Source organism: Notamacropus eugenii, chromosome 2 (genome assembly GCF_028372415.1).
Source record: "Notamacropus eugenii isolate mMacEug1 chromosome 2, mMacEug1.pri_v2, whole genome shotgun sequence".
Taxonomy (NCBI): domain Eukaryota; kingdom Metazoa; phylum Chordata; class Mammalia; order Diprotodontia; family Macropodidae; genus Notamacropus; species Notamacropus eugenii.
This window is the reverse complement of record NC_092873.1, coordinates 23,096,379-23,117,807: the sequence shown is the minus strand read 5'-3', so window position 1 is coordinate 23,117,807 and position 21,429 is coordinate 23,096,379. Positions and strand designations below refer to the sequence as shown.

Genomic DNA, 21,429 nt, shown 5'->3' with positions numbered 1-21,429 from the left:
TGAGCCTCTCTGAGGGACCCTCATAGTAGCATTCTCTTGCCTTTCCCCACATAGGGCTTGGAGAACCCCTTGTGAATTTCAATGATTGATCAGCATTTGTGTGGGCTGCCTCCTCTTGGTTTTACAGAAAACCAATGTGGACCAGGGAGTTTCTATCAGAGATTTCATTCTAGGTTAGGTTCCAGGATCAGGAGGACAAGGCTGAAGGATAGTTTAAGGGACTGGACAGTGAGCAAAGCAGCTGAGCTGGGATCCAGATTGTCTGTGTTCTCTGCTCATTGCTGCTCTGCCCTCCTGGGGGATGCAAATGAAGATTTGCTTGTTGCTGGCTTTGTCCATGTTCTTTTGTTAGGGATGGTTGACATTCTTGTAGGTCTTTAAGGCGTCCAAAGAACTTTTCAGGCTTGATCTCCTCAGAGCCTCACAACACTCTTGTGAGGTAGATGCCATCACTATCCTCACACAGATGGGGAAACTGAGCCCCAGAGAGGTTAAGGGAGCTGTCCAGGACTCCAGGTGTTTCTGACTCCAAGCCCTAGACTTTATCCATTGTATGATGCTGCCTGTCTTCTATAAAGACTTGCCTTTAGGAGAAGTCTTTTTACCTCCCATTAACAGATACACCCCCTCCCCCAGTTGTCATCCATCTCTCAAGGACATCCATGTCATGCGCTGTCACATAGGCTGGAAAGTAATATTTCACCAGAGTGATCCTAGTGATGGGAACAGCAAGGACAAGGTAGAGTGATGTGAGGAAGCATCTTCCCTAGTGAGAGCTGTCATGCATCTTTCCCCAAGAAGTTGATGACTCTCTGGCATTGACCACCAAGAGCTCCTCCAGAGGATAGGTGATGCTCATCCAAAGCAGGAGGGACGGATAGAGGGTGAATGTCTAGCAGAGCCCTCCCTCACCTGAGAATTTGTGCTTGTTCTTAGAAACTAAGGTATCCAGGAAGAGCAATGGGTGAAAAAAAAAGACGCATTGCATGGTTGGGCTAGAGTTGCCAATCCAGAAGTGGATGTCAAGGCTATGTCATTTTCCTGGTGGAACTAAAAGCATTCTGAGACAGCCAACATCATTGTCATCTATTGAGAATAAAAACAAAAACCCTCAAACTTTTTTTTATTTGTTAATAAACTGAAACTCCACCAAAGAACTGTCCCTCCTTTCTTTACCTCTCATGTGCTGGTCACCTGCACCACCAGGACAGAACTTCAGATCACTTTGGCCAAGCTTTTGTAACATTTTAAGGTCATTCATTTCTGGATTTCCAAAGCCACTGACATATTGACTAGTTCATGACATGGTGCCTTCTTAGTGGTGTCTTTTAAAGTGTCCCTTGGGGCCTAAGAAATGTCTACCCAAGACCTGAAGGCCCATTCCTTCCTTATTCTATGGTTCCCTGAGCAGGCTCCTTGCCTGTGCCCTGGTTTTGCTTTGGGAAACTTCTAGTGAAAGTTAGGCCATGTTTGAAAATTCTCTACTGCCTAAGCCCCTCTCACTTTACCCAGTGCTGTGAACAGAGAGAGTTGGGGGAGGGGGTGAGATTAAGCTATTGCTTAATTGGAAAGACTATGAGTTCCCTGATGTGCCATTTTAAAATGCTTACCGGCTGTATTTAATCAAAGCTTGATTCTGAGCAAAATTCCCCAGGAAATAGTCGGATGCTTCTTTGCATTTCCCTCGTGTTTCCAAATTGTGCTCTGGCCTTTATTGCTTGCTGAAGTGTGTACACTCTTAAAAGGATTGTTGTGTGGCACCAGCTGGGCACAGTGGAGAGAGCACAGCATTCCAAGTCACAGCATTCAGTTCCTAGCTGGCTATTTGTGGGCAATCTCCGTCCCTTCCCAGACCTTTGCTTTCCTCCCTAAGATGAAGCCTTGGCCAAGCTAAGCTACAGCGTCTCTTTTAGGTCTGAAGCCTTGGGCCCCTAGGAGGCCTGGGTTTGGGAACAAAGTGAGAAAGAGGGCACTTCTGATTGTCTTTCTCTGTGAGCTTTCCAAATGACAGAGAGAGGGGAGGTGGCATGGAAATAAGGCAGCCAGCCTTGAACCCAGGACTTGCTCAGTCAAACAAGATTTGTGGGACACCAAATACTAGCTGAGTGGAATTAGCACAGGAATTGGCACATAGTAGGTGCTTAATACATGCTTATTGATTCAACTGGGCAAGAACTTAACCTCTCAGTGCTCAGGCACTAACTTTCTTAAGAAGACAAGTCACTATTCTGCCTAAATGGACCAAGTTTCTGCACTGGAAATTCCTTATCATCAATGGAATAACAGGTTCTGCACCACCCCCTTCAAAGAAAAAGGAAGAGAGGAGGAAAGAACTATGTGTAAATGAGATATTACACACATGTTTCCTTTCCACCTCTGAACTTATCATGAAAATTGGTCCCGATATATTAATAGCTGAGTACATATTGGCTCTGAGAAACTCTTCCATCTTTCCCCTTTTCCTCTGCTCCATATTCATCCCCAATTCCAGTTTCCTTTAGTCTGTTAAACTGCCAGGAAGAAACATCCACACTGGGCCATATGCATTAAGGCCAGGAGAGATGTTGCAAGCCTTTTTTAATTTTAATTGCCTTGACTGTTCTTGGGATTGAAGAAATTCAAATTCTCCTCTCTGGACCCGCATTCTCTTGGGGATACTTATTTCTGTCTCCTCTATTCTGGCCTGTTTATTGAGCCATGCTCTTGTTCTTGGGGCAGTCAGGGAAGGGAGGGTACAGCTTGCATTCAGAGTTTGCAGGCTGGATTCCTGGAGCCCCCAGAGGCATGAAAGCCCAGCTGAGTAAGGAGACAGTCCCCCTTCCCCTTACCCCCCACCCCCACAAGACCAAGGCCTGGTTTACTGTTGACTTGTTCCTTCCAAGGCAGCTTTAGAAATTTGCTTCAAAGGGTTATAGGGCAGAGAGGGGGGCTTCTATTCCAGGCAATTATCTCTGGCCAGATAATGCCTCTCAGTTTCAAGAAGCATTGAACATGTGTTCACCCCAGGGATCCAACCTGCTGTCCTAGAAAGACCCAGGAGGCATTTCTGTGACTTAGCACTCAATAAGAGTTTTATAAAGTGGTTTAAAATCTGTGGCTTGAGTAGAAAGTGCCATTCTTTGAGAGAGCTAACTAGATTTGTGTGAATGGGAAAAGAGAGCCTAGATCTGACCGAAACAGGGCCAAGACGTTCTGGTTCTAAGAAGCCTGATTTCAGTTTAGCCAAAAAATGAACCTTCTAACTAGCGTTATCCAATAGACAAAGGACCTTGGGAAGTAGAGAGCTCCGGATCACTGACAATGTTCAAGGGACAGTGGAATGATGGTCTGCCAGGAATTCGGGGGGTTTGGGTGCACTACAAGCTGAACATGTCAGCAGTGTGATTGGGCAGCCCTCCCTAGCCAAGCTAACGTAAACTGAGCTTTTATTGAGAGTCAGTGTATAGAATTGGAGGGGGCAGTGATAGTCCCCTAGTGGCATCACAGGACCATAGATTTAGAAAGCACCCTAGAGGTTAGCCAGTCCAACCCTCCTATTTCACAGATGAGAAAACTGAGGCCTAGGAAGGAGGTCATGCCTTGCCTGAGACCACCCAGTAATAAATAGCAGAGCTAAACTTGACATGAGTAGAATGAGGGTTGAACTGGGAGTCAGAGTTCAGCTGGAATCCCAGCTCTCCTGGACACAGGACAATCATTACTTCACCTCTCTGGGCCTCAGTTTTCTCATCTGTTAAATTGGGTGCTGTACTGGGTGGTCCCTAAGGTGCCTTCTTGCTCCGAGTCTATGATTCTAAGTCATAGGAAATGAGGTAGCTGGTAGCACATTGGACAGAGCACTGGGCCTGCGGACAGGAAGGCTTGAGTTCAAATCTTACCATCTATGTGGCCCTGGGCAAATCACTTACTCTCTGTCTTCCTTTAATCTCCTCAACTGTAAAATGGGGCTAATGGTAGCACCTACCTTGGATGGTTATTGTGAGGACCTAGTGAGATAAACTTTGTCAAAAGTAATGAGCACATATAGGCATTTCAAATGCAGAACCATCTGGATGGTACAGCATATAGATCACTGGACCTGAGTCAAGAGGATCTGAGTTCAAATTCAGCCTCAGATACTCACTACTTGTGTGACCCCTGGGAAGTCACTTAACTTCTGTTTCCCTCCATTTCCTCAACTATAAAATAGTGTTACTAAGAGGACCAACCTCCCAGAATTGGTGAAAGAATTAAATGAGACAGTATTTGTAAAATGCTTAGCCCAGTATCTGGTACACAGTAGACACTTAGTAAATGCCTATTTCCTTCTTGCTTTCCTTCCTTCCAGTTCAATTGCCCTTCCACTGTATTATATTGTCTCTGAATCATTCCTCTATTCCTTTATTTTACAGCTGAGGAAACTGAGTCCCAGTGAGGGAGAAAGTAGCACTTTCTACTCCCATTCTAGCACTCTGTCTCCCATTCTAGCACTCTGTCTCCCATTCTAGCACTCTGTCTCCCATTGTAGCACTCTGTCCATAGGGGTTTAACTTTGATGGCCACTTCATAGATGAGGAAATTTCCATCTGCGCTGGTGCAATAACTGAGCACCTCTTAAGCCATCCAGATTTGTCAGAACACACATGTGTCCTGAGGGGAGGCGCTGTGGTGAGGGGAGGGTGTGCAAACCGCAGCACTCCCTGAGGGGGGCAGCCATAATTCCTGTTGGAAATTGGGCTCAACCCAGAAGCCCCCCAACAAGCCCGACTGCTGACTGTTCAGCCTGTCAGTGGGGAGAGGGTTTTAAAGGATATCAACTCTGGCTTGGAAGGTCAGGGTTCTTGAACACTCTTATGTTGAGCAGAAGTATTTGAGAAAAACCAAATCTTCCTGCCCAGCTCCATAAATGGACCTTCCCTGTTGTTTTAAAAACCTATTCAAAGGATTTGTTTTTGTACCATCTACACCTCCTCCTGTCCCCTTTGAGAATTCCCATCAAGTGAGCTGAGGTTGACTGGAATGCATTTTCCTAAAATGTATAATGAGAGGCAGGTCTGGATTTACCCAAATGTTTTTGCTTTTTAATTTAATTCCATTATCCAGCATTTTATACTTGTGTGTGTTACCTAGGAGCAGTGAGGTGGCTTAGTGGATAAAGCACTGGTCCCAGAGACAGCAAGACCTGAGTTCAAATCTAGCCTCAGATACTTACTAGCTGTGTGACTCTGGGCTAAGTCACTTAACCTCTGCTTGTCTTAATCCACTAGAGAAGGAGATGACAAACCACTCCAGTGTCTTTGCCAAGAAAACCCTATGGACAGTATCCACAGAATCATGAAAACAAGCAAAATGTTACCTTCCTTGATTCTCATGTACTTTGTGAGGGAAGGGGTATAAGTACTCTCCCCATTTTACAGATGAGGAAATTGAGGCTATAGTATGCAGATTTGCCCAAATTCAAGTAAGTATTAAGTAGCGGGCTGGATGAGAGGAGATGATCTCAGGTCACTTCATTCTCTGTACCTCGGTTTCCTTACTGGGGAGGCTTGAGCTAGATAACTGCTAAGGTCTCATCCAGCTCAAGTTCTGCTGTTCTTTCCAGTCCTGACCAGACACAACTGAAGGACAGGATCCAGTTTGGAACGCCATTACATTTGACAAAGGACATTGCTAAAACTATAGCATGTCCAGAGGAAGGTAACCAGGTTGGTGAGAGGCTTTGAGATTGTGAGATCATAGCTTTAGGGCCTTCTGAGGGTCTAGAGATTAATTCCCCCATTTCACAGAAGAGTGAACTGAGGCTGGAGTAGGGGAAATGATTTACCCAAGGTCACAAAGCAATAAGTGTCAGGACATAAATTTGAGCTCTCTGACTCCAAATCTAAGACCCTCCCCACTGTCCCCTAAATGATGCTACAGTAGGCTTGGTTGAAGGAACCAAGGAAATATTTTATCCTGAAGAAGAGAAAATGGAGGAATAGGAGGATGGGCAGGGATACCATAGCTGTTTCCCAACATTTAGAAGGCTGTCCTATGGAATAATGAAGTAGATTTGCAATGAGACCAATGTTGGTGTGAGATCAAGGCAAAATCTTCTAATGATAAGAGCTCATCCAAGGGAGGGAGGGTAGCTTGCTATCTCAGGAGGGAAAGCATTCCCCCTACCTACAGTTCTTCAAGGAAAAATGATGTGATCACCGGTAGGGGGTATGCTTGAGAAGATTCTTTGCATCCCCAGAACTGAGCAGTAGGTGCTGAATGAGTGTTGGATGGATGGATGGATAGATGAGTGGTTAGAAGGATAAATGCATGGTTGGGTTGATAGATGGATGGGTGGGTGGATGAATGGATCAATAAACGGATGGATGGATGGATGGATGGATGAATGTTGAACCAGCAAATGGAGTAAAAACCTTCTTTCCTTCAGTATGAAAAGGAAACTGTCCTTTGGTAGAATCCTGGGTTAAGAGCTTGAAGGCATCTCAGAGACCCTCAAGTTCAGCCCCCTTATTTCCAAATGAGAAAACTGAGCCCCAGAGAAATGAAGAGATGTTGCCAATGCCACACAGCTAGTAACTGAACCCAGGTCTTCCTAACTCCATGTCTTGTGGCCACACAGCATGCTCCCACACCAGGACCTGCTCAGCATGCTTTCTCTCTTCTTTTTCTTTCCTGTTACCCAGTGCCATTCAGAGAGGCCCCAACGTACTCAAACCGGCGGCGGAGACCCCCGAGCACACTGGCAGCCCCCCGAGTCCTGCTGCGCTCCAACAGTGACAACAACCTCAACGTGAACAACCTCCCCGACTGGTCTGTGTGCTCCTCGGCCTCTTCCCACCGCAGCCTTTCACCCCAGCTCCTCCAGCAGATGCAGGGCAACCCAAATGGCACAGTAAAAACCATTGGGAGCTACACCCCTGGGCCTCGGAGCCGCTCCCCATCACTGAACCGGCTCGGGGAGGATGCCAGGAGGCAGCAGCAGGCACCGGCACCGCCACAGCGGCACATCAGGTGATTCTGGGGCCCTAGTCAAGCACAGGAGGCTGCCAGTCTTTTAATGCATGCCCCCAGGCCTGTGTCCAGTGACATTCAGGGGTAACTGCAGATCAGGCTTAATGTCATTGTGGTTTCAAACCCATTTGTAAAAAAATCTTTTGGAAATGCATTGATTTGTGCAGTTTTCTATCTTCAGCCCAGTATGCTGAAGACAATTGAAGCCTCCTCATGGCATCTTTACATGTTAAGCTGGAAGGGACCTGAGAGAGCCTTTCTTCCAACCACCTCATTTTACAGAGGAGGAAAGTAAGGCACAGAGAGGTGGTAAGCCTTGCGTGGGGTCACCCAGGTAGTACAAAGCTGGACTGGTATTTGAGCCATGCAGGGCCTCAGGGAGGTCATTCTGGACATCTGGAGGGGTGTGGTCATTGGATCTCTAGGACTGGTAGAAGGGTTAGGGAGTCGTAGTGCCTCTTGAAAGGTCCTCAGAGCAAAGTTCCAGCCTCAGCTTTTCTTGCATATTTGCTCCTTGGTCCCACCAGATTGTATTTGAAGGTTTTTCTGGTTCAGGCCAGTGTGGAGGGAAAAGCACCTTGGGATGGGGGTGGGGGCAAGAAGAGATCTGGTCTTTAGTCCTAGCTGTATAAGCTTAGACAAGCCATCTAACTCTTGTGGGCCTCAGTTTCCTCTTCTGTAAAATGAAGGAGTTGGACTAGGAAGTATCTAAATTTCCTTCAAGCTCTAAATCCTCTGCTCCTTGGTCTTGGAGGTTAAGTAAGTCTTTTCCCTGTCCCCCCTTTCATACTTTCTCCCGGGCCCCAGGATGGCAAGGTGCATATTAGATAAAAAAGAGAGACTGACTTTTCCGTTGGTGGTGTCCTGCTTCCTCATGTGTGTATACACATATGTATGTGGTTGAGGTGCAACCAAAATGTCTCCATCAAATACCAAGGCTGCCAGTTGCCCAGCTGTGCCCCCAACCCCAAGCCTGGCACCACCACGAGGGGACCTTATTGCTTTGAATTTTGTAGACAGAAGAGCCCAGCCAAGGGGGAAAGTGTAAGACGGGTGGGCAGAGGGAGCAGTGTCCCCCACCTCCACCTTACTTTGCAGGGGCCAGAATGTCACCAACGCCCAAACTAGTCAGATCCCCTTTGCTGTGGGCTGGGCCAGTTCATCCACATGGGGCAAGGGAGCTGCGGGGGACCTTGTGGAAATGTCGAGTTCGTTCTTAGCTCAAGGTTGATGCTCAGCCCCAGGAACCCAGGCACAAATTCCTAGTAGGCTGCGAATGATGTAGACCTCAGTGGCAGGATTCCCAAAGGCAGTGAGACTCACTGCGGGCCCTTAGTCACTAATATAGTGCCAATTCCAAAGGGAGACATTTCTACTCTCCTGAATACGAAATTGTAATAAGATGCTAAAGACAGTGTATCCTGAATCTTGGCAAAGCCTCAGCTGAAAAGTGCTAAAGAGGAAATGGAACCCCAGGGGCATTCAAGGAGATTTCTGAGAGTTATCTCTTTTCTTTTATCTTTGTGCCAGGGCAGCGGTTTGAGTGAGAACATGTCAGGCAGTTCCCTCTTCTCATTACCTGTTCTATGAGTGCCTGTGTGGGGAGAGGTGTGTGTGTTTGCATCTGTGTCTCTGTGTGTGTGTGTGTATGTGTGTGCTTCTCTGTGTGTGTCTGTGTGACTGTGTGTGTCTCTGTGTGTCTCCTTGTGTGTGTCTGTGTGTGACTATGTGTCTCTGTGTGTGTCTGTGTGTCTGTGTGTGTGACTCTATGGATAAGGGTATGTCTGCATATGTTTGTGTGTATGTGTGGTGTGTGGGGAAAGACAGAGGGATGGAGTTTGAATGCTACAGCCACACCCTTCCCCTCCCTTTTCTATCACTGCTTCTGTGGGCAGCTTTGGGAGAGGCATCTTTGGGAGCTGGGCCCAAGGACAGTCCAGGGTTCCATCCCACTTGCTGAGCCCTGTCTCTGGAGCTCAGTGTGGCCAGAGCTGGGGTTCAGCCCTGGGTCTCCCAAGGCCTCAGGACCAGCAGTCTATTCACTGTAATACTCAGAGGACCTTAGCTCTAGAAAGGGAAGGACCTCAGATGCCATCATGGCTGGCCCCCTCCTTCCACCCTCATTGTTCCATGGAAGAGACTTTGATCCAGAGGTGAGGTGCCAAGCTGAGGCAGCACAGGGACTCAGTGAGAGGCAGCTCCCATCCCAGGTGCCCCACTTCAGGGCGAGCACCAAGACCTGGAAGTTGGGGGGCTCAGGGCCAGTACTTGGGCAGGGCAGATCGACTTCGTTTACTTTGGTAATGAGGATCCAGGCTCACAGGCCTCACCATGCTCGTGAAAGAGCCCTATCTGGTCCTGATGATGGTGGAAGGGTTGCTACATTGCCATCTTTCTGGTGTGCTTGGGAACCTCCCCTCCAGTCATAGTCCTTTGTGGTCAAACCTTCACCTTCCCATAACTTCTCCGTTTGGATCCTTTGTTGGTCCTTCTCCTGGAAGAGATAGCGGGAAGATGATTAGGTATCAACACAGTATCTTCTAGGAGGCGACTCAGGGTAGGGGAAGTCTCTTAGGGGTCAGGCCTCTGGCTGAAGACTTGAAGGAAGCCAGGAGGAGACCTTTAAGGCAGCAAGAAGTTCACCCCATGGAGGAGGCTGCTGGCTCAGAAGACACATCTGGGGGCAGCTGGATTCAGTGCTGATGAGTGGAGAGCGCCTGGACTGTGAGCAGTCACAGCAGATTACTGGAGAGGGGGAAGCAGCTGAGGTGAGCCCCAGTGGTGCCACACCTGCCTCAGCAGCCCCATCTCTGGCCCCCTGCATGCACCACACACAGACATGCACATACACATGTAACACATGTGTGCAGTGCACACACATACACTGAAATGCCAGGCACAGCAGAGATCAGTAGCATATACATTCACAGACACACACACACATATAACACATGTGTGTAGTGTATACACACACACATACACACTGAAATGCCAGGCATAGGAGAGGTCAAGAGCATAGGCACACACATAGTCATACACACATGCACACACACAGTTATACACATGTGCACATACGTACACATAGTCACACACATGTACACAGTCATATACCAAAATACCAGACATAGCAGAGATCAGGAGCATACACACAGATATACACAGTCATATACATGTGTACACAGCCATACACATGTGCACAAACAGTCATACATGTGCACACATGTATACAGACACACACATGTGTGCGCGCGCATGCAAGCCACACATGTGCACACAGTCATGCACACATGTACACAAGTCATCTGCATGAGTTCATGCAGTCACACGCACATGCAAATGCAATTATGTGTGTACATACCATCGCACATGTGCATGCATGCTCATGCAGTCACACATGCAATACAGTCATGCACATGTGCACACATAGTCACGCATGCACAACACAGTCATACACATGTGTACACACAGTCATACACACATGCACATACATTCACAGTCACACACACACACAAGTGTCTTCAGGGACAAGTGTGCTTGGCCAGGGCTATCTGAAGCTTCCTCAGATCCGTGAGACCAATCAGAGCTTCCTCTCTCCTGGTGCAGCCTTAGGGAGCCCCCAGTCCCCTCCAAGTCATGGTGAGGCATCCAAGATGGAGGTCTGTTTGAGGAGGTTAGTTGGCATGTAAGGCCAGTTTTCCCATTCTCCTCCTTCCATGAAGATAACTTCTTTTGAAAGACAACTATCTTCTTTCCAAGAAGAAAATTAGTTTTTCCAAAGCTATCTCCTTTTGCCTCTCAAGATAGAGATTCTCTGGCTCACCTCATACAAGAAAATAGTTTGTTCAAATAGGGAATAGTTAAAATTTGTGGGACATCATGCTCAATACACTGGGAAAAGGTGTGGACCTTCTGCTTCCAGGCTGGAGAGATGCAGAGCACAACAGTAATGGGCATCCTGCTCTGTGAGGAGTTTGCACTGACTTCTGTGGAGCTGTCCAATGAGGGAGAAGGGATTCCATGCAGCAGTGGGGATGGGAGCTGGGTCCTATATTCATCCAGGAGTCTGTTTGAATGTATATCTTGACATGGATTATTGGGAGGGAGTGAAAAAGTGATCAAAGGAGAAGGAGAGGAAGAGACAGACAGAGAGAGCTGACAGACCCAAGATTGTGTGGAAAATATGGAGAGAGAAGAGCTGGATAGTGCAATGAGGTGGGTTCAGATCTGAATGAATGGGATGTGCCAAAGAGTGCTCATGAATGATCCAATGTCACCCTGGACAAGCCTCAGTCTTCTGATCAGTAGAATGGGGATAGGGGCAGCACCTCTCTCTCCAGGTTATCATGAGGTGACTTTTTAAGAGCTTCCTCAATGTTGGCTATTATTTTAATTCATTTTATTGGCCAGCTGCTGCACAGGTTTATTCTTGTGCCTCTAGAGTGGGGAGCAAAGAGCATTGGATGGAAATTGAAGTGAAGCTGATTTAGGTTTGGTGGGGAGCTGCTGTAGCAGGCTGCTTTGGCAGATACTGGTGACCCCTCACTGGAGCAAAGGCTTGATGACCATGTCAGGGTTATCAGGGAATGAAGTTCTTCTTCAGGTGGGAGGAGGATTGGACTAGATGAACTATGAGCCCCCTCTTGTTTTGTGAAAAGTCTAAGATGGTTTTCTGTCTCAAAGAAGTTAAAACTTGAGGAAAGAAAACCTAAGGGTGTGAGGAGTGAGTTAGGGGAAATGTATGTTTACTAGCTGCAGGATGTAGAAGGAAGGATGGGGCATGAGCTGTCATGGGGGAGCCAGGTCACATTGGATCCCACTTTGGACTTCTCAGCAGATAATGAGCCAATTCCCGTTGCTTGGAGAAGACAGACCAGGGAAATAAAGTTACCCCCGAGACCTCAGAACATCTCACATTTTTCATAGGTTAGATTAGAGTATAGACGACTGAAAATAACAGAGGTTCATTTCATCTTCCTTTGGGCATTCTGAAGCATCTCAGAGTCAACATCTTGAGTCCATTAATGTTCACTGTACATTCTGTACATACACAAGGTGATGTTCTTTGAGAGTTTCGTTCTTTTGGCTTCTTACACAGTAGGAACTTAGTAACTTAGTGACCAATGTAGGGGATGGGGCAGGGTGAGATGAAGATAACACATTCATTTCAATAAATGTTTCTTATTATGTAGTAAATACCAGGTCCAGTTCTCAGTCCAGTGGATACAAAGACAAAACAGAAATCATCCCTGCCTTCAGGGAGATTACATTCTACTGGAAACAATGTGTATCAAGGAAAGTCCATAAAAATAGATAAAAAGTAAACACACAGTTTACTTTGGGGAAGCGTGGGGTGGGAGAGAGCCCTGATATTCTGTATTCTGAAGCCCCTCCCAGCCCTGACATTCCTGTTCTAAGATCTATCTCCTCTCTGCTATTCCTTGTTCTTAGACACTTCCCGCCTCTAACATCCTGGAATTTCTAGCTTGTAGCAATTCCTCTGTTCTCATTTTTTGATCCTTTGGTTCTCCAGAGCTGAAGCAACATGCCCTTATATGGAGAATGAGGGTGACTTGCCAGGAATAAATGGTTTGAAGCCAAGAAGGGGCATGCATCTGAAGTTCCCAAGCTTATTCTTCAGGCCTGGGTGTGCCGTTATCAGAGGAAGTTTTAGTTTTAGATGAGAAATGGTACAGTGTGTCATCCATTGCAAATGGAAATGTATCCCCCCCATCCTCGACCCTTAAGACCTGTCACAGATCTCCCATTTCCCCAGTGCCCTAAGAGATTTTAGCCTCTTTCTTCTGAAGCATCAAAGGAAGCTTTTGTGGAGTGTTTTGTGAACACAAAAGCCTTCACAGCTTCTCACGGTTTCTCATCTGAGCATGGAATTGCCAGGGTCAGGGTCCCTAGGTGGGCTCTGATTTGGAATAGCTCTTGCCATCCATTTTCTTTCCTCTTGGTATTTTCTGTGCGTAAAATGTTTTTGTCACATAAGGAATTCTTAGAACTCCAAGTTTCCATTTTTATGTTTATACATTACATATGTATATACATACATGCATATAGACATACATATATCTTTGTGAATGTGTCTACATATGTATGTCTATGGTGATAAGTGAGTGGCAGGATCCTGAGCTAATGGAATTGGACCTAGAGTGAGAAGGTCTGGGCTCCAATCTGGGCACTACCTTGTCCTGAAGAGTTGGTTACCCACCCTTCCTTCCCTCACTGACTTTCCAGAGCAGAAGCCGAGGAGTCATTAGCTCTGCAGTCAAAGCCAGGCTCCCTCCTGGGACAGACTTCCACTATGTGCTTGCTTTGCCATTCATCCTTTTATGCTCAATGTCTTCCCCCTCTGTGAGCACCAGTCACCAGCTTCTGTTATCCATGACTCGGGCTTCTGCACTGCATCTGACAGCTGCTGGCTGTCCGGGAGGCCAGCTGAGGTCCAGCTCACTGGTTCCCTCTGAATCCCAATCCGCCAAGTGCTCATGGCTGGCGATCCAGGGCTAGGCTTTGTTGGGAAGCTCTGGCAGCATTCCCAGGAGGCAATGTTGGCATCCGTCACTAAATGCACACTTGAGACAACTTTTCTTAAGCCAATTTCGAGGCTTAATGCTGACAGCTGACATTTCTGTGATGTTTTAAGGATCACAGAGAACATTACATGTGTCGTCTCTGACTCCTACAACAACCCAGTGCTGAGATATGTAGTTTCTTATTAGTTTTTCCATTTTAAAGATGAACAAACAGGCTTAAAGAGACAAAGCAACTGAAATATAAGCACACAGCTAATAAATGTCAGAGACAGTATTCTAACTCAGATCTCTTCTGACTCCGGGACCAGAATTCATGCCATTTTGCCAAAATTATGTTATAAATTCCCTAAATGACTACAAGATCAGAGCATCACTGGTTCAGCTCTAGATGGGGCCTTAAATTTCATTAAGTCCAACTCCTATTTTTGCATATGAGGAAACTGAGGCTCAGAGAAACAACTTACACAAAATTATGCATGTATATATAGCAGGACTGGGATTTGAACAAAGGTCTTTTGATTCCAATCTCAGTCCTCTCTCCACTGGGCCACACTGCCTGCCAATGATAAAACTGGCTGTTGCTTACTGCTATTCCACCATCCTCCCCAGCTGTCTTCACTCACTTTGGCCCTTCTAGGCCCTGGAGGACAACAGCTGCAAGGAACTTCACAAACTTGAACCAACTTCATACATATCAGCTCTCTTGTTGCTGCTACTGCTACTGGTAGAAGGTACATGAGGAGCCCAGGCCAAGGAAGACTTGGCTTCTAAATCAGGGCGTGAAACTCTGATTGCCAGTGACATGGCCAGGTCTGCTTGTTTGCCAGGATTTCAGCCCCTAGTCCTGAGTTTTCACCATCCTGTGTGTGCTTCTTGGACCCAATCCAACTGACCTGGCTTCCTGGTGGAGAGGGTTCTGACCTCTGGTACCTGCATGCCCTGTGGCACAGTGGCACATCACTCCCTCCCCAGGGCTCCCATCCCAACCCTTCTCTTGATATCAGCCCCTAGTCTCCCTGGGGGGTCACGTCAAAGCTAGAGCTTCGTGGGATGCCTGCTGCATTCCTCAGGGTGCTGGGTGCTCTTTGCACACAGGAATCACTGAATGTACTGATTGAACTAATGGAGTACATTACCCACTGGGGGATGGGGTGCCATCTTTTTATAACATTCAGGTCAGTTTGTATTCAGGCTGTTGCTTAGGACTGGGGCTGTTTGATCTCGTCCTTCAGCCTCAGAACTAGCTTTCAAGAGTGCGCTGTACAGCCATGAGCCTTCTAGCTGCCAGCTCATGTCCCAGCTTTTTCTGGGCATGGAAGGTGTTGGCTACATTAGCAATCCTTGTAAATCTCAGGTTCTGCATTACATACGTATGCATAAGGTGATAAATAAGGGTTAGGACCTAGTTAGTAGAAAGAGCACTGGACTTGGGGTGAGATTGGACTCAAATCTGGGTTCTGACGAATCCCAGCTGGATAACTGTGGCCAAATCCATTTTCTGAACCTCAGTTGCCCCATTGTAAAATAGAATGAATATTGCTGTTACTACCAGCCTACCTCACAGGATTGTTGCGAAGATGAAATGAGGTTCTCTGCATGGAGTGTTTTGTGGACCTGGACACACACACACACACACACACACACACACACATACACATATACACACACATATACATATATACACACACACACATATATACGGATACACACACACATGTATACACACACACACGTATATATGTAGTGATCAGCTATTGGGATCATCTTGTTTGACTTTTTGGTTTGGTTCGTTTCAGTCTCAGGTGGCTGATGAGTTTAGAAATCCACAGGTGTGAATAGACATATGTTTTCTTCACTTGGAAGTGGATGTCCTTGAACTTTTGGTCTTTCACTAAAATGGCAGACCTACCCATGAATATGTTATAAATGCCTCCCTGTACAAATCCTGCTGGGTTTTATTGTGAACCAGTAGTGAAAGGCCCCTTCTTACGTTTGCACGGAATTAGCATTCCTGGTTCTAAATTGTCAAGCGAGCCAAGCCCTTGACACAGATCGATTCAGAGACAAAAAGGAGCTCTTGGATAGCTGTACTCTGTCTTTCTGCTGCTCTTTTTCTTCTAGCCCTGCTTCAGCTTTCTCGGTCCTCCCTCATGCTTTTCCCCATCTGCGCCTTGGTCCCTCCTTGGCCCCATGAACATTCCTGAGCTTACATCTGGCCTGGTATTCAGATGCTCAGACAGGAATCTATTCTACCCATTGTTGTTTTTCCACTGAGGGATGAGGTTGGAGAATGGGGAATATTGAGAGCTAAAAACTTTATTTTTTTTTTACGTTTAATTTGTTATTTTCCCAATAAGCAAAAATTTCTTTTTCTCTCTCCTACCCCCCCACCACCAAATAAACAATGAAAGTAAAGACAATCCTCATAAGAAATATGCGGAGTCAAGCACAACCGGTTCCCAGATCAACCTTGTCCCAAATTGTATCGCTCATGCTGATGGTGAATCCATCACTCTTCCTGCTTGAGTGGGTAGTGGGTTTTGTCTCTGTCCTCTGGAACCCCAGATTGGCATCACAATGATTGGATTGGATTGCTGGAGTTGTTCAATTTCTTTTCTTTATAACGTTGTCTCATTGTATACGTTGTTCTACATCTACTTCCTTACTGAATTCAGAAACATCTTCTTAGATTTCCCATTTCACCATTTCCTGTCTAAAGCCTGTATTTCCCCAGCTTTGTGATGCCTGTGATATTGGTATTTTTGTAAAAGGAGAAGAGTCTGACAACTGAAGCACCATGAGCTTGTCATTGATTCCTGACAGACTTATGTGATGTGGTATGGAATAGGTTGGGCATTTAGAAATGGAAGTGTTGATCATGAAGGGCCTGTCTGACTTCCTCAAGGGCAGGCCAGGGTCTAACCTCATCACCTGCCTTGACAGAGCTGCTCGACTCATCAACCTGTCATGTCCCTAGTAGGGTCTAGACATGGGCTACAGAATAGCACTAGTGCTATTATATGAACTGATTATAGAAGCAGACCAAAAGAGGGGTCAGTTATGAGTCATTGATCAGGAGGGATGTCTTGAGCAGAGTTTCCCAAGGTTTTTCCTTGTGTTATTCAGCATTTTTATCAGCGATTTGCTTGAAGGTATACTTGTCACACTGGCAGGTAGTGCAACGTTGGGAACAAGATCTACATTTTAAGTGGTGGGATCCAAATCTCAAAAGCTAAAATAATGGGTCAGTTCTAACAAGATGAAATCTACCAGGATAAAGCTCCAATTTCTGTCCTAAAAATCAGTTTAGTTAGAACAGAACAAGGAAGACTGGTTCTTCTGAAAAAGACTGGAGATTTTAGTTGACTGAAAGGTTCCTCTGAGTCACCAGTGATATGGGAATCAAAAAACTTCTCTTTTAAGCTGCAGTAAGAGGGGGAAAGCACCTCAGATACATGAGACCACAGTCCTGGCAGACTGTGACCTTGTCAGGTCCCATCTCAAACACTGAGTTCTTGGTGCTGTCTTCTAGGAAGTACTCTGACAAGCTGGAAGGCATTTAAAACACAGCTAAGGATGCTGGGGGTAGGGAAGGCTGGGGCCCAAAGCAGTGGAGAAGGATTGAAAGAACCAAAACTGTTTGGCTTGAAGATGGGAGATGATTTGAGAAACTTGACAACAGTCAGCCTTCAGGCTCTGAAAGGTTCCCGTATAAGAGGGATCCAATTTCATCTCTGAGGTCCAAATCAGAAGCAATAGGTAAAATGTCACAGAGGGACAGATTGAGGCTTGATGCTAGGACATCCTAACAAAGAGAGCTGTCTCTATGTGGGATGGGCTGCCTCAGTAGATAGTGAGCTACTTCAGCAGAGATCTCCTTTCAGAGTCTGGATGACAACTTGGTTGATGATGTGTAGAAGGGAGGATTCTTTCTAAGACCTGGATTAAAATGGATAGCCACAGAAGTCCCTTCCAGCTCCAAGATTCTGGAAACCATTGAATGTTGGTGACTTTCTTTTCAAAAACAGTGGGGAAATCATCTTGGAATCTGTGTAGTTTATGGATAAACCCGCCATTCAGTGGAATGAAAGAGCCTGCAGACAGATTTCTCAGAATTGGAAGATGCCACAAGGGAACGTGCAGAATCTAAAAAGATCAGTCCAGCCTGAGTATGAAAGAAACAGTGAAGTGTTCATTGGCTGGTAGCCTAAGAATTGCTCTGAGGTCCATGAATGAATCTGACAGGCCTCCCTTGATGTGCTGACCCCTTCGCAGGTGTACATCATAACCTGTCCACACCTTTTCATCCTGTGGATTTCTTTCATGGCATGCACATAGCACCAGAGAATTTCGAAGTTGGAAAGGACCTCAGTGGCCATGTGGTCCAACCCAGATCTAAATAAGAATCCCCTGTACACCCCCATCCTGGAAAAAGAGGGTATTCAGCTCTTATGTAAACACTACAAATGAAGGGAAATCTGCTCCTTTCGGAGGCATCCCATTCTAAATGGCCATAGTTGTAACTACAAATTGTAATTCTTTAAAAACACTTATCAAGCACTGACTACATACTTAGTACACTGTACTAAGGGTTAGGTATGCAAATACAAGCAGAAAGAAACAGTCCCTGCCTTCAGAAAGCTTATGTTCTAATGAGGGGAGGTAGCACATGAAAGGAATCTGAAAAAGCCAGGTTGGTAGGAGGGGACAGAGCAGAAATAGAGTGTGGGAGCATGGTAGAGCCTGGAGGGATTGGTGACACAGCTGGCTGGGACACCAAACTAGAGATCCTCAGGGGGAGCAGCCAGCAGGAGGGAGAGGACTCTTCCAGGATGGGAAGGCCAGAGATCAAGTGCATTTTCAGGGAGAGGAAGGCTCTGTGGCACCACTCCAGAGAGTCAGACTGCAGCCTGGAGAATGTCCAACCTCTGGGGTCAAGAAGAGCTGGATCTCTTCCATGGAACAGGCCTGCAAACACTCCTGGTGACTGATTATTCCTCTCCTCTGTCCACTCTTCTCTGAGCTAAATATATGAAGAAGACTTTCTGGGTCCTTTTCATGTATTTCCATGACTCTGCTACCTTGCTAGAGCTCTTCTAGGACTTTTAATTTGGAGGATAGCTCTGGAGCCACCTCTGCCTTACTTTGTCCCTTGGCCTTGCTCCATCTCCTTTTCCCAGTCCTACATATTCTTAAGGATGCTTTTTATGGAACATGGCAGTGCCTGTGTTTCAGGTCCCCTGTGTTACAGACCTTCAGAGAAGTGCCTTATTCAACCTGTTTTCTTTAGACACTGATCATCATTGCTAATGTGCTTCCAGCCTGCAGTATTTCATTGCCCTCTGGGTCATCAGAACATGTGATGAGCTCTTACCATCCCCTCACTTCTAGTCATACTGCATCCCCCAGGAGGAGACCAAGAATAAGACTGAAGCAGCAGGACCTTGAGCCCGCTCCAATCCGTGTTGGCCTTGTCTGTCTGGTCAGTGCCATCTACACATATTATAGCCATTCAGTAAGAACATGGTAGATTGAATGAAATTCATGCCATCAGAGGACATATACTTCCCTTGTTGGTGTCTACCAGATCCTATATTATTAAGAACCTCCCAGGACAAAAATCTAAAATGACACCATTGCTTTTCATATTTTCATTAATGCTTTGGGGAAATGACTCCAAATTTCCTGTAGGTTTTTACAAGTTTTCCGGAGTTGACTGACTTTCAGAAGGAGATTTGTATCAGAAGGTGTCTGATTTTCTCCTTTGCACTTGGGGAGCTAGAAGGTGACAAATACAAAGTACTGGGCACCTTGGGAGTGATTAAAAAGTACAGCTGAGCAGGTTCACTGAGATACTGGCAGGCAGAGTGATGCCAGCACCCCACATGGCCCAGCTGGATCCCTGGTGAGAGTTAGAGATGCAGCACAGCTTCCATCATTACTCTGGTCACTAGATCCAAAAAGGTCCTTGAACTCATCAAGTTCACCTTCACCTTGCCATCTGAGGGCCAATTCAGGACACAACCAGGTCAACCAGATTTTGTTCCTGAAGCTGACTCGCTACTACCAATTTCTACTTCTATCTTTGCTTAGATTTCCATAACCCAACCTGGACGTGGGGCAGAATTCCACAACAATGTACCAAGGGCCTGTTATGTTAAGGCACATTATGAACCTTCAGAAAACCAAATTCTCTACCTTGACATTTCAGCATTCCTGTTAAGTGAAGTCACTCCTAAAAAGTATTTCTTCTGCTGCTGTGAGTATAATTCCCTTAGCATGGAGACTGTGTGATCTAATCTTATACTGCTCCAGAAAACAGACATCCACAGTCATTGGACTGAGAGATCAGACCCCATTGGATTCCAACCATGGAGCCTCTGTCCTGACACCTTCATGGCCCAGTCATATGACCTCTTCAGTGGGTTCCCACTCTGGGATGGATTGGAAGACACGCCCTCACAGGGCCCTTCAGACCCTGGAACTTGGTGCTTGGCTCTTGATTTGTTGTGTTTCCTGCTCAATCAGCATTTATTAAGTGTCTACTGTGTGCCAAGAATTTCAGCATGACGTTTCCTCCCCATAAACATGGCTCTGGTATCTCCAGTGAGACCCAAGGAGAAGACTCATTTAGACACACTTCATTTTGATTCTAAAAACATTTATCTGCCTTACACCTGCTCTGTGTAAGGCACTGTGCCTTGTGCTAGGAACACAAAGACAAGACAAAGTCAAACAAAACAATCTCTGTCTTCTGAGACCTTGTATTCTTCTGGGATTGGGGAGGGAGAGACAGCAGACGTACAAATACATAGACAAAAGATCATGAAGGAAGGGGAGAGGATGCTAATGGAGAAAGGGGTTGGGAGATCCAGAAAAGACTTGGCTGGGAGCAGGGGCAGAGATCTGAAGGAAGGTTTGTCCTCCAAGAGGCAGTAATGAGGCAAGAGGGTCATTTGTGTGAATATAGAGAGATATGAGAGGCTGGCTGAGGCCAGCAGCCATGAGTGAGTGGTCTAGGCTGAAACATAAGTCCCAGGAGAAAAAGAAAAGGCCAGTGGCAGAATATAGAGGCCCATGTAAGTGTTTATGTATATATGCATATGTGTGTATACATATGTATGTACGTATATAGAGAACTCAATATAAAGGTGGTTTCTTTTATCTGGAGGCAATCATGAGCTACAGAGAGATTTTGAAGAGGGCAGTGACATGCTGAGACCCATAACTTCAGATGATTATTCTGTAGGAGTATGGCAAGTGGATTGGAGAAAGGATACCTTAAAAGTGAGGAGATCAATTAGGAGGCCATCACCATAGTCTAGGCAGGAGGCAATGGCGGGGGATGCATCTATGGGACTTTGTACCTTTGGCTGTGCATATGTATGTATGGCTGTATGGTCTTTATAGAAATGACTAAGTCCTTGGGAATTGGTGAGATTAGCAGGAAAGAGTCCTAAGAAAGAAAAGAAGAGGAACCTTGGCAGAGCACTGAACTACCTAATAACCTAGAGATGGATGATGAGGTGAAGTTCCCCCACACCCGCCACAGGCTGAGGGAGACTTGGATTCTAACACATGGTTCCTACATGGGTCACCTTGGGCCAATTGCTCAACCCCTGGGTCTGTGACTCCTCCTCTGTAAAATGAAAGGGGGAATCAGACTAAAGAATCTCTGAGGTTCCTTCCAGCTTCAAATCTACAATCCCTTGACCTACGTGTGTTTTCTGAAAGCCAGGAAGGAGAAAATGAGAGGTAGGGAGAGAAAGTTGGTGGGGGGAGGTTGGAAAAGGGGATATAGAGAGGGGGAAGGGAGAGAAAATGGAAGAGGGAAGGATGGATAGAGGAAGGAAGGAGGGAGAGAGAACTGAAGGAAGAGGAGAGAGGGAGAAGCAGC

At 46.2% G+C, this 21,429-nt stretch overlaps 1 protein-coding gene across 10 annotated transcripts in view; it reads left to right on the top strand.

Moving 5' to 3' along the window:
* SHANK2 (SH3 and multiple ankyrin repeat domains 2) overlaps nucleotides 1-21,429 on the top strand; it is a 709,321-nt gene that overhangs the window by 261,678 nt on the left and 426,214 nt on the right. For all 10 annotated transcript variants that reach the window (XM_072639430.1, XM_072639427.1, XM_072639424.1 and 7 more), the window contains one exon: nucleotides 6,663-6,990. In XM_072639430.1, the coding sequence (XP_072495531.1) occupies nucleotides 6,663-6,990 (328 nt within the window). The remainder of the gene's footprint in view (nucleotides 1-6,662; nucleotides 6,991-21,429) is intronic.